The sequence below is a fragment of the Arvicola amphibius genome, chromosome 7, assembly GCF_903992535.2.
Source record: "Arvicola amphibius chromosome 7, mArvAmp1.2, whole genome shotgun sequence".
NCBI classification, from domain to species: Eukaryota; Metazoa; Chordata; class Mammalia; order Rodentia; family Cricetidae; genus Arvicola; species Arvicola amphibius.
This window is the reverse complement of record NC_052053.1, coordinates 126,333,369-126,352,549: the sequence shown is the minus strand read 5'-3', so window position 1 is coordinate 126,352,549 and position 19,181 is coordinate 126,333,369. Positions and strand designations below refer to the sequence as shown.

Below are 19,181 nucleotides of genomic sequence, written 5' to 3'. Positions count from 1 at the left end.
TGAACAACAGTGTACTAGGAATGGGACTCAAGGAATCATGCTAAGGTGGCTGAAGAGCGAAACGGATGCGATTCAAGGGCTGAACAGGACTGTCTGCAGGATGAAAAGTGTGGAATGGTGGCTCTGCAGAGCAAGCACAGGCTCTGAATCACTCCTCCAGTTTTCACTTCTAGATTTTCTACATATTTACAATTCACTAGTGCTTTTCTGCATATCAGTAAGTAACACAAACTATCTCAAGTGAGAACTTGACCAGAATTCATGTGGCCAACACTTATTAGAAAATGAAACAAATGTTAGTTATTTGACTGGAATCTGTTTTTGCTTATTGCAATTTTCTTAGGAAAGGATTTCTTCCCCTTGCCTTTACGGGAGGATTATCATACAACATATATATATACATATACGTATATATATGTATATATATATGTATATATATAAATACATGGAAGCAATTTTTAATCTAAAATAGATTTCCCTGACTTTCTCTATTTCTATCAGTTATAAGATTAAAAGCATATTTAATATTAGCTGAATAAATATAAACTAAGTTAAAATTAGTACATATATCAATGTAATATTTTCCTTCTATAAAGTTTAGAATTGTTACACTGAGCCATATTTTCCTAGCTGGATTATATTTAATGACATAAATCAGCAAATTAATTAGGGCAATTCACAAGAAAGGACAGGGTGTAGGACACGTAAGGTGTGAGAAAAGAAAGACGACATTCCTTTGCCACAGCCATCTGGGGAGAACCTACCAGGAAGGAGTACAGGAGTTACGAATCACTAAGAACTAAATGCTATTGGTAAGCTATTATTCCTTGAATTAATAAGGATTTTGCTGTTCTTCTTTTATCACGTGCTTCATGTGATCCAGGAGCTATGCTTCTTTTTACACAAACAAAAAAAAAGACAAACAAAAACCCAAAAAAACAAAGAAAACTGTATGAGTAACAAAATGTATAAGCACAGTAAACAGAATATTAAAACACAGTGCCTATATTTCAATATCAGATTTAACAGAAGCAAATGCAATAACATATCTGGAGGGTAAAATAAAGCATTAAGAAGAAAGTATATTAGTTGGCCTTTTAAGAAATCATTTTTATAAAAATCCACATTCATAAACGTAAATTACACATAGAATTTCAGAGACAAAATTCGTAGACTGTTTTTCTACTTAGCATCTTACTGTGAGAAAAATCACTGGTCTTGCTTATGCTGTGCTCCTCTGTCCAGCTTTTGCTGAGAAATCAAACTCTACTGGAGCATCGGAGACATCCGAAACAAAAGGCAGGCATTTCCTCGGTGAGATTCTATGCCACAGACCTAAGCAAGATGGCACCGAAGCAAGAGGGCAGCCCTGGAATGCTCTCTTCTCACCTGTCCACTACCACGTTCTCCAGAGAAAAGTGATGGATCCATCATTTTCATGTGTCCTAATTGTTTCAGGGCCAAAGTGACAGGATTATGACTCTGTGTTTAAAGGAAGCTTCATTCCATAAAAAGAAAACCAAGTTCCAACTGTAGACCAGCATCCTAATATGACCTAGATTTACTTGTCATTTTATTTCTGTGAGGTTAAAAATTACTAGAATCTGTCAATGAGTTAAAGTATGCTGGCTACTTTAAATTAAATAATATGAGGAATGCCAAGTACAACATACAGCAATACCTTGTTGGCCAACTAATAAAAAATATTTTAAAAATAAAAGCTGTTAATACTTAAATAATCTCAGAAAGACTAAAAAGAAAAGTGAAAATAATAAAGTACTTCTCATCGAAATAAAACTCAACTCACATAAAATGCAAATGTGTTGGAACATCTGAATAATTATTTTACACAACAAACACATTTTTGAAGGCTGGGCCTGCAAATATTTAGTTTCAAAACAGCTGTCAAATCGAACTAATAAGATAATTCTCATTGCAAAGTTTGACACTCTTGCAATGAAAGTGATTTAAGAGTTCTTGATTAAGAAAATATACTGTGCCTGCAATTAATAAACAATGCTAAAATTACAGCAATTTTCAAGCTACAAATGCTGATTGTTGATCATGTTTACATAGTAAGGCCGGTCTCAAAAAGTAAAACGATATTCACCTTTAAAGACATATATTTGCTCAATTCTATAACCTGGATGTGGACAAGCCTAAATTATTTGTAAAAATTCTTGGAAGATACACTAAAAGAAATGAAAAGACCAACTCAATAATTAATCCTCAGGGCTATGAAAAGTGATTACAGTTAAGAAGTAGTCCAAAATTCCAATTAAACCTACTACCTGAATATTTGTTAATGAAGTTAAAATGCATGTAAAATTAAAAAAAAATGATTGATATTTATTTGTTAGATTCTTTGAAATCTGATCATGGTGCATACATGTGAATGAACGAGTAAATCCTTAACCCACCATCATCTTTTTCTCCGGTTGCCAGGCAATCGCTGTGAAAGTGTGGTGTAGATGGAAGGATGATACTGTACCTGGTTAGCTCTGGAGGTGGTCATGGGGTCAGATGGAGAGGACTTGGTGGTAGTTGGGGAAGATGGCAATGTCTGGGAACAAAGCAGTTCAGGAGCAAATCAACCTTTATGAGCCTTAAGCTGATCATTAAAACAAAACAAAACGAAATAAAATGTAACATAACGAGAACAAAATCCTATGACAAAAGTTTTCTCCTAGTTATTCAAATTTAATGGAATTTAAGATCAACTGAGTAACTAACACATGTAGATATGCATGCATAAGCATGTAAAAATAAATCCATGACTTGAAATCATGATGGTGACTGAGAGAAACTCACATGAGAGCTAAAGGCAGCCTGCCCCTACGCGTGGACAGCAGGCCCACTTCTTCCCCGCTAATCTGATTCGGGGAAAAGAGATGTCAAAGAAAATTCAAGAAGTTAGATGAATAAAATTGGAGGAGTCATTTTCCTATCAATGAGTACAGTTGGAGATTTGAAGAAGGGGTGAGATGAAGTTTACTTTGGCATAAAAGTATCCACCTACTTAATAGTTGAACACCACCAACAAGCTGATTCCACATGAATTTAGGGATCCATATATAAAAGCAATTTAATTTGCTGTTCTGAGTTCTTAATATCACATTATCTTCTAAAATATCAATTTTAATAAACTTAGAGCCATCTGAAAATGTAAACATTAACCTCATATTAATAAACATGTAACTAGTAGCATTATCATATTTTATAATTTATGCTAAATGGTACTTTTAAGATAGAAAAAAGTATAATATAGTGTAGCATTGTTATCCTATGTTCAAAATAATCACAGATATTATGAACTGAATTTTCTGTCCACTTAAAAGCACATACATATGAACAGAGATGTACACACAGCAAATCATCCATATCCAGAGTCATTCACCTGGGTTCTTCAGAGGTCTTTAACACCTAACAAGACAGTTTTAAAGTTTAAGGGCTTCAGAAGTTTGTTTATGTAGCATATTGCACTTAACCATAAATCATGGCTAGGCAGGAATCTTTAAAAGAGTGTTTCTTAATAGGCAAATGGGATAGTTTTCTATAGCTTAGACAAGCCTATATAATGGGTATTATGTATTACCTTGTTTCATGTCCATCAAAACTACTGAAATATGAACAAAGGCCTAACCTTGGAGGTTTGCAAGTTTGAGAAAAAGTAAATAAAAGTGTTCATATATCTGTATTTAAGGTGTCAGAACTGCCAATTTGGATAAAGCAGTTAAGAATAAAAGCGATGGTGATAAATTTGAAGGCTCTGTCAACTCACTGCCTTCCACTGACACAGTGAGACTACTTGTACTATTAGGCTATGTTTCAAGAAGTCTTTCCCTTGAAACATTTCTTTCTTAAAATTTAAAACAATTGGAGAAGTGGTAGACCTCATGTGGTGTTGAGCTAGGGATTTTTTTCAAGTCACACAAAGAACGGAAATGTTACTAGGTCAGGGGTAAAGCCTTCAGAAGGCTTTCAAAGTTTCAAATCTTTTCTTTTCTATTTAAGGCACTTTATAATTAATTTTTGTCAGTCTTCTAGAGAAACATTATTTTCCATCATTAAAGGTCACTTTAATATGCATTTTTTTCTGTGCAATGAATATTGAGGCATTTTTAATAACATCACACTACCACATGTTATATGAGTTCAACATTAAAGGCTTCATTTTTTCAACCTAGCTAATAATATGGAATTATGGGTGGAGTCAAACACACTTAAGCTTTGTTCTGAACTAAGTCCAACACTCAGTCCAAATTTATGACTAAATAGATGTCAGACCTAGGGTTTCTTTCTTCCCATATAAGTTCATGTCATACCAAACCCAGATACCATATGTCCGTACTGATCAGAATAGAATCAATCTCAAGTACAAGATGGATAACAGCTCTGGTTCCAGACACACACCCTCAGCGAGGTGCTTAAACAGTGCAGAGAGACAGATGTGAAAGGCAGTAAAGTAATGTGGCTCAGAACTTGTAATAACTTGGATTCAGATGATCCGTCAAAATTTATTACTACTCCTTATGATTCTTATATATTCTGAATATCTATTAATAATTGATGCAACTCCTATTCATCAAAATTGTTCTTACTAATTTGGTTGCTCTCTATTTCTTCTATGAATAAAATAAATAATTTAAACTTCTGAAATATATTAATGTGCTTTAAATAACAAGGTTTTATCATTAAGCTTGATGATTAGATAAGAAGCTAAATTTTAATATTTCACACAGGTGAGAATTACTCAAGTATGCACTTATTTCAAGATCATAACAAAGAGTTGATGTCGCTTCTCGGTGAGGTGTCTACTCAATTCTAGTGGCAGAAAGATGGAAAGGATTCCCAGCTACTACTCAAACAGGCCCTTGGATGCATAAAATACATCCTTCTTTTATAGCTGCAGTACTAATTATATTCTAAGCAGTGTTCATATTGTTTAAAATTTTGTGCTGTTTTAAATTCTAGAATAAAAATTGCCCATTAAACAGATGAATATAAATATATTAAAACAATGCCTTTAATTTAAAGCTTACTATTATTTGGGCCAATGGAATAGTTGAGAAAATTGTTCTTAAGTCTGCAGATATAGACGACAAATCCATATAAATTGTTTTGAAATAAAATACAATTGTTCAATGATTTTTCTTTACTATTTAATAAGTAAAATATTTATAGTAAATTACTATTCAGTATAACATAGTCATATACTCCTCAATAATATACATCATGAATATGTAATTAATTGAATATCCATGTAACATCAATATGCAGATAAATTTGTAATGTTTAACATCTACAAAGCACACATTTTTCTAATCTATTTTTCCCTTTTAAGCAGAGATCATGAAGGACACAGTAACTTTGAACACAACTCTTTTTCTCTATAGATATTATAGTGTGAATTATGTTACAGAAATATATTTTTTTGAGACAGGACCTAGAAGTTGTGATGTAGACCAGGCTGACCTTGAACTCACAGAGATCTGTGTGCTTCTGCCTAAAAACGATGTACTTTTTTGAAATATAAAGCATTTAGTAATATCAAGATTTTTAATTCTAGAGATTTAGTAAAATATTGTTAAGACTAAGTTTTTGAGAAATTAAGAACTAAAATTTTTTTAACAAATTATATGATGAATTCATGTTAAAATGTGAGTTTTGCTGGTTCAGAGACTATTACAAACTCTAGAATAAATGTATCTTTACTTTAAATGATTCTTTAATAATCTTTAATAAATTGTAAAGCACATCTAATATTTACAAGTAATGCAGGAACAGCAGGTCTCAGCTGTTCTATCCTTGTTCATCTGTCAACCAGCCAATATCATTATTCCATAATCACCTCCCCAAGTTCTATGTTTTCTTTTTAATAATACCTCTATACTAGTCCTTAAGAAAAAAATATTTAAATGGCAACTGTCCCTAGAGTTTGTCATTTTTGATGGACATCCTACCTGTCATCCAACATTAACATCTGGTCCATTCATATCTATTTTCCCACCAATAACAATGCCTGAATAAATCTTCAAAATCTGGCCTGTTTTATTCACAAAGAACAATGAAAATGAAAAGATGTCTTCACTTTTTAAATAATGTTTAAGATGAATTAATGGAGCTCTTTAAGAAAATAAGGAATAATCTTGTCTATAATATCCTTCTGCCAAATAAACAAGATCTTGCTTATCTGTCTCCAACGTACATAACTAACATGAATTTTCTCTAAATCTTAGCACAGATACACCAAATCAGCCAGTTCTGTTACTAGTCAAGGGCTATGACAGCCTTCTCAAACTGTATCATATCTCACCTTTCTAAAACAAACTTTTCTCCATCTTCCTTACCTAACTAGAATCTTCTGAGGTTTATGGTACACTGTTTAAATTGCACCTCTGGAATATAAACATGCTTTCATAGGTTAAGTAACATTACAAGACAAGCTAGTATGAAGTACAAAGGGTATAATTTCATATATTTTACAACTAAGTAATAAATTTATGTTTGAAAAAATGATGTTGAAAATTTGAGGAATGTTACTTTGCAAACTTATCAGAAAAGTAAAATTCTGGTCCAGTTTTTAAAAGGTACTGGCATTTTTTTTTGGATTTTTGAGACAAGGTTTCTTTATAGCTTTTGGTTCCTGTCCTGGAACTAGCTCTTGTAGACCAGGCTGGCCTCGAACTCAGAGAGATCTGCCTGCATCTGCCTTCCGAGTGCTGGGATTAAAGGTGTGTGCCACCACCGGCATTTTTAAATGTAAGAAAATTCTTTAAGTTCCTTACTTTACTTTTCCCTTGTACAGCTTGGCTTTACAAAGGGTCGAGAATTAAGAAATAAATAACCTGCATCTATTACACAAAGCTGGATCTCAGGCACTGAAGATGTTCATCACTGTCCTGCATGGAGGACTTTTGAAATGAGCATGCAGGACACAAGAAACCTCACTGGTATGATGCCATCAACCAAGAAGGATAGGGACATATGGATATAGATTTATGGTTTATAAGATGTACACAGTTGGTAAACTGTATCTTAGAATACAGCACAGGACATAATTGATTAGAAAACCACAACAGATAATGGGAATTCAGCACTTTTAAAATCTGACTTTCTGAGAACCACATTTGACTTATAATTTTAAGTATAAATTATACATTAAAATTTTGAAATAGTAAAAGTTTAAAATTATCAACCCCAAACAAGCAATTAGGAGTAATAATAATAATAATGGTAACACAAAGAAAAAATTCATAATTTCATTTTTCACTGGAATCTGTTTATAGATTTTATATCTGGCTCTAGCATTTTGTTAACTCCAATTTTATTCTGTAAATAACCTTCCGCAGAGGAATATTTGTAATTAAAACTTGAAAAGAAATTATTTAGGTACTAAATCCTAAAGTAAAAGCAAATACTGGACAACTTATTCTGTGCAAAGTTCTCAGCAAGACATCTTCAGAGTCTATGGATTAAAATTTAAACTTTTAAACAACAAGAAAGCCACTTTTTATCTATTCTATAACAAAATAATTTACTTTACAGATACTTATTCTATAATGTGTTAAGTGGCATCATTTTATGAGAAATAAAATCATAATCATTATAATTTATATACTTGACAACTACTTTGGTCATTGTTTGGTAAGAAATATGAAACTGGCAAACTAGATATCTAAAAAGTTAAAGAGCTTCAATGTTGAGTATAAGAAGATGTATTACTATAGGTCAAAACACATTTATCCTACAAATTTTAAGAAACTTGGCATAGGTTTTACATTGTACAGATAATTGTGTTAAATATGCTGCCTCAGCACACTCAGGACTTGGTTCCTGCACCCTTGTAGTGACTCACTGCTATTTGCATTGCTGATTACATGAAAATGTAGAATTTAACAATAATTTTTAATTCTATGAGTATCAAGGCATATAAATGAATGTAAGCATAAAAAGCTTGATAAATCAATATTAACATTTAAAACTTATCCTAAATATAATTAATATCTGAACAAGGCAAACAAAAATCAGTCAAATGCTTTAAAATCCTGGTGGCAGTCATCAGTCTACACTGGCCCTGCACACATGACCACCTGCCTATCTCACCTATACAGCCATAGCTAAAACTGGAACTTCCAAAATTATTCAGTCTACTATTTGATGCTGCCTGGTACTTGTGACTACATAAACATTAAAGGAAGTCTCACATTACTGTTCTAGATAGAGTTTTACATTATTCAAGGCATAATTTTATGTCTATTTAAAAAGAGACATCAAATCACCTAATCATCAAATTTGGTCACCTAAATGTTTGAATGTTTAAATAGAAGTTACAGCAGAGAAGGGAAAATGAATGGGTTGGATTAAGGCTGAAAGCAAAGAGGGCAGATACTTCAGTGCTCACTCAGGACATTTCTAGCCCCACCTGATCTTAACCTGGATATCTGCCATCTAAGACACACTGTTTTCCAGTCTGATGAGGTCTCCATATCATCGTCAAGTCAACAGGCTTTAGATTATTTTGTATTTACCTAGCATGGATGAAAGAAGCACTTCACACTACTAAGTAATTGTGAATTTAAAAACACTAGTATGTAGAGCTTTAAGGTATGTAGATGTTGCCACATATCCATAGAGATACATTCCCTTAGAGTTCTGAAATTACAGCTATTCAACACTGATAGAAAACAGTGAGCAGGTTCTTTATATGAAGTAAGAACTACTTTCTCATGGTTTAAACAAGGAAGTACTTTAAAAATATATTATTCATAGATAATCAAATATTACTCTATAATTTGAGCATATAGTATCTAATTATGAATTCAAACTTGATATATGATTAAATTATGATAAGTTCATAGTACTGGTTAATATATTTTCAGTTCAGAAACATGAAATTAATAGAACTTTGAACTACATTTCAAATTCATTACAATGAAAATATTCTGTTAATTTATAAATAATAATACATTTATTCTAAAATCACAATTTGTTGATAATAAAACTAAGTCATAAATTAAGTGGCTAAATAAAAGGGCAATAATAATAAGTCAACAATAATTATGGGCAAAACTATCAAATATGTATGTCTAAAATATTTACGGAAGAAGAATCTGCCTTATTTAACATCAAGCAGCGTCATTTCCCTACGTCATCTCAAGTATTACTCAGTCTTAAAAATTCACAGTTCTTTTGTCATGAAAAATATTTTTGACAGAAAATTCCATGCATTAAAGTTTGACAATGGACCTTCATAACAGATATAGGTACTACACATGTGATACAAAACGTAATGGGTGATCGCTAACAAAGGACTGAACTCTAGCTGTACACATTGACTTATACATGTGTTGATAAAATGTTAACCATGACAAATTAACAAAACAGGAGTCTGTACGCAATGCCTATCCTGAGAACTACAAATGTCACTAAAGTTGGGCATTGGAAATGTTGAAGATAGAACTTTCATTTCCTTTTTTAAAAATAATTCAGTTAAGAAGTGTTATATTTTAAACAGAGTACTGTTCCATTAGTTAATAAAACCCCTGCCTCCATATCTGCAAAAAGCAATCACAAAGAGTCACCGCAGTGTCTCTTTGTATATCTCTAATAAATGTAGAATTCAACTAATCAATAGCTTGATTTGCCAAACAAGGGCTGTGAAATTCTAAAAAACTAAATAACAACTTTAGATAAGTTTAAGCCTTTTCCTGACAGGACTAAACTGCTTCCTCTGAAAGGAAGTCAGACCGCACTGTGGGTATTCCTCTCTGATTTCCCACCCGAACACTCACTTGTTTGATGCGATCAGGGTTAACGGTGGTCTGAGGTTGTAGGATGCTGACTGGTTCTGTCTTGGCCACATTTTGGGGCATTTCTCGGATTTTTTCTGCAATGAATCCATGAACTGCATTCAGTGCTTCAACTGTTCCCTGGATCAAGCACACCCTCTCAGTAGTACCTGAGGATAGAAGACTCATTTTCAGAACACATTTCTTTTCATTTTACATTGAAACATTATAAAAAGAAGGCATAATGTTGATAAAATACTGTAACGTTTACAGCTCTGAAGTTCTAGTGTTCAACTTAAAGTAATCAATACATCTGCTTCATTAAAAATTGTCAGAATTCATTCCCTTCTTTTATTCTCAAAACTGGCATTTTTCTTCTAGGAGAACCAAAGATCTAGATATCAGAGCTCATCACTCGTTCACGGGGATAAATACTCATGTAGTACTCAGAAAACGCCTTAGGAATAGAAGCTGTAACAGGTAAGAATCCATGAAAATACCTTTTAAGGAGCTCATTTTTTAAAATGAGTAAATCATTATACTTTTTGAATACAAGAATGAATATCAATTTTATTGATGATGTACTTTAAATACGATATTAGGGACATATAAACAGTACTTAGATGGTCTATGATACAGTATAGGAATTTTGTAGACACGCCGTGAGGTCATGACAACCCATGATTAGTTTTCATACTGCTCTGAGGCTGACTACAGCAGGCTTGACTTACAAACTGATTACATAGCCATCACTTCAGTGATCCAAAGCACCTCACGGCTTACAAATCGGAAATAAGAACTGCACTACAGTTCTCACTGGTGCCAGGGTTTCAAAACCCATGCCACTGTGTATGTACAAAATCGTAAAACTTCTAAAGTTAAAAAAAAATCACAAAGACTTAATGTTGCTTTCATGACTGATGCAAACGATGTTCATCATTCCTTACAGACAGACCTGTATCATAGGACTTAGGAATAGGACTATAATTATAGAACTATCTAAATTATATTTTCATATTTTTGTCAATGAAAATTTCACTTTGTAAAAAATATGTTTCTTGAGTTTCAGAGGAATTATGAGCAAGCAGAGTTTATTTTTAGGGATGGATGAAACATAATGTGATCTGTGGATTTAGCTTTTCCTGTTTCTATTAATCAGTTTAAGTTACTCTTGTCTATATTGATGCATCTTTTGGTCCTGGGGTAAACGATCAAGTTTATACGGACACCCAGGGGACACTTTACAAGACTGTATTAATTGTCAAGTAAATGACTAGAAAGGATTCCCAATCAATGCGGCTAATGCAAAATGTTCTTCAGGTTCTCAGACCACACAGAACACAGATCAGATTACATCACTGCTTCCAGAGACACCACAGAGGACTCTGGGGATGGCAAAACAGTCTGGCTTAAATAACGAGTTCCAAAGAAAAGCCTGGACTACAGAAGTAAACACTGTGTAATCCATGTTATTCATAGAGTTTTGATTTAACGTAATATGTGTCTGACCACATCAACCAGTGTTCTTCAGACTGTGTAGACTAACAGAAACTAAATGGAAAACCCTGATTCATAAAGAAATAGAAACGCCTAAATACGACGTTACGCAAGAGCAAGTGTGAGGCATCTGAGGGCAGTTTTCAGACACATAGGAGATTGCCTGAATCACACCCTTTCCCTTAGGATCGTGCAAACAGGGTAGGCCCGAAAGGAAACTGCACAACACTGGGAGACTTAGCTGAGATGCTGTTATAGTCTGCTCCTGAATCCTAATGGCTCTTCACTCAGGTAACACAAAACCATAATTTTTTAGGAGAGAGTTAAAAAAAAGAAATCCTGTCAAGTATATGACCAAACTATGTAACATAAATGAGCCTATAAATCATAAAAGTTGCCGGGTTTTGTCATTTTAAAGGCTTTTAGACTCCATTAGTGTCTAAGCTAAACTGCCAGATATTTATCATTTTATTTGCTTAATGGCAGCATTTACTACTCTCTGCAACAAAGTACAACAACGCTGAGACTCGGCTACAGGAAAATGCACACGCATCCTGCATAATGCACAACACAGCTGTGCAGGACACCATTGCTTCCAACTCACACGGTAAGACTGGTGTGAATTCACGGCATCATGACTGATATCATAATGGTCACTGTCCTTCCTTACAACTTTTCACTTCCTGTTCCTTTTCCAAACATCCCTCCCTGCTAATTTTATGTCACATATGGTAACAGATAAATTACAAAATATGTGTTCATTAACAAGAAAGACCATTGGCAAAGAGCAAAAGCAATGTTGGAAATGGCTTAATGTTTCCATTTCAAAGGCAATATCAAATATTTTTAAATAAAAAACACATTTCTATCTCATGTTCTCTCTCCTTCTGCTCCTCATCAGGACCTTGGGAGCTCAGTTCGGTGCTCCAATGTGGGGCTCTGTCATTTTCTTCATCTATCGTCAGGTGGAGGTTCTATGGTGATATGCAAGAAATTCATCAGTATGGCTATAGGAATTGGCCTTTTCAGGCTCCCTCTCCTCAGCTGCCCAAGAAACTAACTGGGGGCATCTCCCTGGAAACCTGGAGAGAGAACATGAGAAAGAAAGTCAGGACCGTGAGGGAACCTCCAGCTGGCGACAGATGGGGAAGGTGACTGAGCCCCACATTGGAGCACTGGACTGAGCTCCCAAGGTCCTGATGAGGAGCAGAAGGAGAGAGAACATGAGAAAGAAAGTCAGGACCATGAGGGAACCTCCATCTGGCGATAGATGAAGAAAATGACTGAGCCCCACAATGGAGCACTGGACTGAGCTCCCAAGGTTCTGATGAGGAGCAGAAGGAGCGAGAACATGAGGGAGAAAGTCAGGAACGTGAGGGGTGCGTTCACTCATGGAGACCGTGGGACAGAACTAAAGGGAGATCACCAACTCCAGTTGGAATGGGACTGATGGATCATGCGACCAAACCCGTCTCTCTGAATGTGGCCAACAGCGGGGGCTGACTGAGAAGCAAAGGACAATGGCGCTGGGCTCTGATTCTTCTGCATGGACGGGCTCTGTGGGAGCCTTCTCAGCTTGGTCGATCACCTTCCTGGACCTGGGGGGAGTTGGGAGGACCTTGGACTTAGCATAGAGTGGGGAACCCTGATGGCTCCTTGGCCTTGAGAGGGAGGGAGGGGAGGTATGGGTGGAGGGAAGGGGAGGGAAGGGGGAGAAGGAGGGGAGGGAAGGGGGGAGGAGGAGGGAAGGAGATGGAAATTTTTAAATATAAAAAAAAATAAACCATGAAGAAAAAAAAACATTTCTAAAAGAGGGTACAGTTCTCAAGCAGATCATAGCAAATTCTTCACAGAAATGCAGTAAAATATATTCTCTGTGCTGCTGCAGTTTTTGGCCATGCACTTAGACCTGGTATTTTTTCACATGTGTCCTGGGTTTCGTTCCTTTTCACCCAGCACACGTTCTTCTTACTTACGATGGACGTCCTCTGTATACACCATGCGTTTTCTCTTGGATATTTTCAGTGGTTAAAGACATTAACATAATTGGAACAAGACATTTCTATAAATTTAATGAATTAAAAGAGGCAAAAATGACAAATTGGGAAAAATTGAATGAAAGGTTAAAGGGGAAATGTGCATGGAAATGTCAGTATCTCCATCCGGTTATATATGTCAATATTAGCAAGATGAAACATCTAGAACCATACACTGCTGGGATGTAGGATCAAGCACAGCTCCATTGAGAAATGCATACCCCCAAACAGCTGGAACGAAATGTAATGAAACAGCCTTCCATTATAGTTACAGACAGCATTGAAACTCAGAAAATGACCATACCAAAAGGAAGTCAAATTCCATCAGGGATGTAAAATACATTTATTGACAATTCATCCAGTTTTATAAGCGAATGAAAGATTACTTTATAAAAAAGACGACTTAAAGATATTCTGATCAAATACAATCTAAAATTTGATTGGTTCCAAATAAAAAAAAAACTTTATGTAAAAGATAACTGAAGCAATGATAAAAAGTATGCATTATGTAGCATCAAGGGATAACTTTTTAAAAAAATATTTATTTATTTATTATGTATACAATATTCTGTCTGTGTGTATGTCTACAGGCCAGAAGAGGGCACCAGACCCCATTACATATGGTTGTGAGCCACCATGTGGTTGCTGGGAATTGAACTCAGGACCTTTGGAAGAACAGCCAATGTTCTTAAACTCTGAGCCATCTCTCCAGCCCCCAGGATAACTTTTAATTTGAAAAGCTATGTCTATGGCACTCAGTTAGATAAAAAGCACCTTATTAACTTGGCATCCTTTAAGGAATTCTGGATGTTCTCCAGCTTCTTAACATCTAACCTTAAATCTCAGTACTTCTCTCAGATTGACTCAATTATTACTTTTCCTACAATCCCGCCCTAATCATCCATCACAGGTGTGTCTGGACAAACCCACTCTTCATGTCACTGTGGTTTGTCCTGTCAGTGACATTTGACACAGCTGACTATCCCATTGCTGGAAAAAAATAAACCTTAAATTTTTCTGGGTTCTGGTTTCTCATTTGTTCGCTCATCTGCTGAGCATTCACTGAGTCCTGACCACTCAAACACTACAGTGGAGGCTGAAGACCCAGTCATGGCCATATCCCTCACAGCCTCATGACGTTCAGTGTTCATCCTGGGCACTATACACAAAACACAAAAAGCACTCAGCATGAAGAACAAAAGGAGGGAAGTGCAATGGAGACTATTTAGGGCCAGAAACAGGCTGAAAAGGTATAACCGCCCCCGCCCCCGTACTTGTCAGGGTTATCATCACACTCCTGTCACTTAGAACAGTGCTCGACCAACTACAGATGCCCCAAACTGCCTTCTAATCCATGACTAGTGTCTATGCTCCATGGCATCACTAAAGTAAAGTCACACATGATTGACTTAGAAGGTTGTTGTTTGATCTGCATTATAAAGTCAATAAATGTCTCTGGATTTGTAAGCTCAGCCAATACATGTGAAAATGAATTTTGGGAAATGAATAAAAAAATAAACTACAATAAGTTATAAATAATCTCTATGTCTATAAAAAGCCTCTCAATAAAAAGAACTTAGGCAAAGGCATGAGGACATATAATGAATTACAAAACTTTATTTTCAAAGTTAAAAATAAAAACGATCAGAGCTAGCACATGACTCAGTGGGTATAGTCACTCCCCCACAAACTGGTGAGCTTGAGGGGCTCCCTGGAACCCACAAAAGGTGTAAGGAGAGAAGCAACTCCACAAACTCTGACCTGAGGGTCTGCTCTGTGGCACACAAGCCACTTCATCTACACAGTATAACAAAAACAACAACAACAACAATAAATATTAAACTCTATTCATAATTTCCCTAGCCCTAGCAGATTAAGGTAAGGGAAAAGTTTGTTTCTTTCAATGCTTATTCATGATTTTACATATATCAAATTTTCTCTCTTTTTGTGGTTACATAATACTTCATTACATACACAGGGCATACACTTTTATACGACCATATAGACTCCACATTTACAGCTTTTGAATATTGCAAGGATGCTTCAGTGATCACTAGTTAATACGTATCTTCTTAGGTATCTATTTCTGATACTTTTGTGTATATACAAAGGAGCACAGACTTTCTGGAAAATATGTAATTATATATTTAGTCTTTTTGATGACTTGCCAAATGATTTTCTAAAATCACACAACTTCACATCCTCACTATCAGTGTAAGAGGGTTCTAATTTTCCCTTCTGTAGACAACATTTATGCTTCATTATTGTAATTAAAATCTACACAAATGGGTGGGCAGGGCTCACTACAGCGAAACTGGCATTTCTCCAGGGCAGTTGGGCATCTTTCAAGTTCTTATTGTACATCTTTATCTCTTCACACAATTTATGGATTACCTTTCTATTATAGAGGTCTTGTAGGTCTTCCAAAACGATATTTTCCCCATCCTAAAGGTTGTGTTTTTATCTGATGATAATTTCTCTTGTGCACACAAGTTTTATTCGTTCATGTTTATATGTGTGTTCGTATGAGTCTGGAGGTGCACATGCCATGGTACACTGGTTGACTGTCAGTCCTCACCTTCCAACTTGTTTGAGGCAGAATCTTGCTGTTGGCTGATGCATACCAGGATAGCTGGTCTCTGGCCTTTCTGGAAACATCTGTCTTGGTCTTCCCTGGAGGAGCTCTGGGATTACAGATGTATTACCACACCCAGCCTATGAGAGTTCTGGATATTTGACCATAGGTCCTTTGCTAGTTCTCTAACCACAGAGCCTCTCCCTAGACTGCGTATTTAATTTCTGATGAAATCAACTTTTTTATGTCTTATTGTTCTTACTTTTAGTACTAAATAAGGAATTTCACTCCCACATCTAAGATGGTAAAGGACTTTCTTTATTTTCCTACAGGTTTTTAGGGTTCTATTTCTTATAATCTCCAATGTTTTAATTGTTATAATAGCCTTAGCATATCACATTATAACTAGATAAAGGTTTTACATGATGTAAAAATAAGACTTGGAAGTTTTTGAAAATTATTCAATTCTTAAAAGTCATTTTTGACACTCAAATCTTACTTCACTTTAACACTATTAAGAAATTGTAAATTAAGTGATACATGATTACCATAAGAATTAAGGGTTAAATATGTGACAATAGTTTATATATCTTTAGTTGATTATCTGAAGCTCAGAGCAGTTAGCTGGATGTCTTAGAGACCATGGACTAAAAATGACTGACTTATACGATCTTAATTTTAAAACTTATCTCCAAAAAATATCAAATTGATATCTTGTACTTTGTTATTCTATTTAGTCTTTTTTTGAGGTTTTTTTTTTTGTTGTTTGTTTGTTTTTTGTTTTTTTGGTTTTTTGAGACAGGGTTTCTCTGTAGCTTTGGAGCCTGTCCTGGAACTAGCTCTTGTAGACCAGGCTAGCCTCAAACTCACAGAGATCTGCCTGCCTCTGCCTCCCGAGTTCTGGGATTAAAGGCGTGTGCCACCATTGCCCGGCCCATTTTGTTTTTTTACAAAAAAAGTTTTGTCTCTTTTACTCAGAACTATTGAAGTGTATTATTAAGTGGAGGAATTCCAGGCTAAGGATTACCTGAACATAACACATTGTGCATTCAACCACTGCCACCTGATCACACAGTTCTCCAAAGCTAAAACCTCCTGACTCCCCGGACTGTCCCCTTGACTTCTAATCCAGTTGAAGACAGATCCCTGGACTCACGGTCTCTCCCTGGCCCTGCTTCTATGTCAGGGTAGAGAGCTGGCTCTGTCATTCCTTTCCTTTTGAAGGGATGCTTAGTCTCTGATTTCTTGGTCGCTCTCCATGCAGCTCTGGCTTCCTGCTGTGCTCACTGACCTACTCTCAAGTCCTTAGTGCCCTTCAGTTGTGTCATCTTGGCCAGGACTTCCCGCCACCATTCCCTAGCATAGCATTTCAGAATCTCATGACCATCCTCCGCATGAAGGAGACCAAATAATTTCAGGGAGCAAAACATCTTCTAGTAGTGCATGTCATTAGGACAATGACCTGGACTGGAATTGTAAGTGCCGGTCTTCCCAAACTACTGCATAACACAAGTCACAGTGCCGTCAGCTACCACCACAGGACTCGTACTTGACAATCCCAAGGTTTGCATTTCTAAACTTCTAAAATCTCCTCAGAGAACGTTCTGTTTTAAAACAACATATAATACATACAAAGACATGTTTATATATATATATATATATATATATAATTTCAGTCATCAAGGCAGGATGGAAGGCATGTTGTAATTTAGAAGAATCAGGAAAACAACAAGGGAACCACATGTAGGCACCTGCATTTCCTTCCCACATGGTAGACTTAATTACCTATGTGTTCCTTATAGAAACACTTTCTTTTCCAGTTTTCTTGCAGCTACTATCTTTTCAGGAAAATCTTCCTGTAGCCCCTATGATTGTAAATATAAAAATGTATTGTGAATTAATTCACTGTCTAAGAATACTTCCCTATACTTCAAGTCATCACCATCACTCAAAAAATCCACTGAGAAAGTCTAATTATGTGTTTTACCCTTTGGTCATTTCCCTTCCATTCGTAGTGTTTCAAATATGCAGATCATACGTAATTCACCTTTTAAAAAACCAACAGTGTCTCATTGCCAGTTAGAGTTTAATTGCAGCTATACTGAGGCTTTCAAATCCACCAGGATTTGGCTCAACTCAGCTTTGTCCTCGTCTCACATTACTTTCCCCGCCTTTGCTATACTCCAGGGAGTCAGGTCTTTTTTAGTTACTGGAACATGCCACGCTTGCTCTCACTTAGGTCTTGTTTCCTGCTGATGTCTGGCTCAGTAGCCCAGCTCCTCCGGCATTCCCTATGGCATCACCCCCAGCTACACATACAGACATCATTTATTCCTTAAGCTTTAGCTTAGTAATACCTCATCAGAGAAGTCTTCAAAAACCACCCAACAGTTTACCCATGACTACCTATAATCTCACAATTCTTTATTTTAGCTCCCAACCAGCAATCTTCCAAACAGTCCAGTGTATTTGTCCTTTATTTGTTGTTTGTCCCTCTTTAATAGAAATTTTTTTTTTTACTATTTTTTTCATGGGTATAACCCACAGTTCTGTTCTTAGTAGATGGCTGAAAATAATTTTTAACAAACTAAAAAAATAGCCTTGGATGAGGCACATGCAATTTTGTTAACGCAGAAGAGGAAAATAACATACAAACTGTTGTGACTGAAAAGCTTACCTAGTACAGCACATCCTATCCACTTTCACTGATCTAGGATGGAAGAACAGTGATCGGCTTATTCTCGCTACTTCTACTCATTTTAAGGCACATCCAATACAGAAAGTGATTCTGCAAATGGTTTATCTGGGGGAGAAGTTTAAACTGCAGCAATTTCTGTACCAAATAAAGAACCACTCAAGCTTCCTAATTAAATTAATTACTGCATAATAAAATACTGACAAATTCTGTTTAAAGTTAAGGCAAAGTGTGACTATATTGGTCATGATCATTTTTATGGGGAAAACCCTAAGATACAAGATTTTTTTCATAAGTATTATCTTCTCTTAAATAGGTAAAAAAAAAATAGGTGTTAATATGGGAGTTTTCTAAACAGGCAGGGATGTTCTGTCTACTTTTGTTCTTTTGAACAGCATCATCCTGTAGTTCAGGTTGGTCTGGAATAAGATGTAGCCCAGGCCTTAAACTTACAGAAATTCAAGTACCCATGGAATAGTGATGTCATGGCAACCACATCTGTAATTTTAGTGCTCAGGAAAAGACATGAGGATTCCCTGAGAACTGACAGCCAGCCAGTGTAGTGGAAACAGTGATTTCCAAATTTA

General features: G+C 35.7%; 1 protein-coding gene across 7 annotated transcripts in view; it reads right to left on the bottom strand.

Annotated features, from left to right (window-relative positions):
- The window catches only part of Nova1 (NOVA alternative splicing regulator 1), a 119,939-nt gene that overhangs the window by 9,596 nt on the left and 91,162 nt on the right, over positions 1 to 19,181 (bottom strand). For 3 of the 7 annotated variants that reach the window (XM_038337487.1, XM_038337488.1, XM_038337491.1), the window contains exons 3-4: positions 9,795 to 9,961; positions 2,492 to 2,563 (exon numbers count right to left, since the gene is read on the bottom strand). In XM_038337487.1, coding sequence (XP_038193415.1) covers positions 2,492 to 2,563; positions 9,795 to 9,961 — 239 coding nt within the window. Of the gene's footprint in view, positions 1 to 870; positions 895 to 2,491; positions 2,564 to 9,794; positions 9,962 to 19,181 lie in introns of those variants that run through there. The other 4 variants (XM_038337489.1, XM_038337490.1, XM_038337492.1 and 1 more) reach the window with 2 other exon arrangements.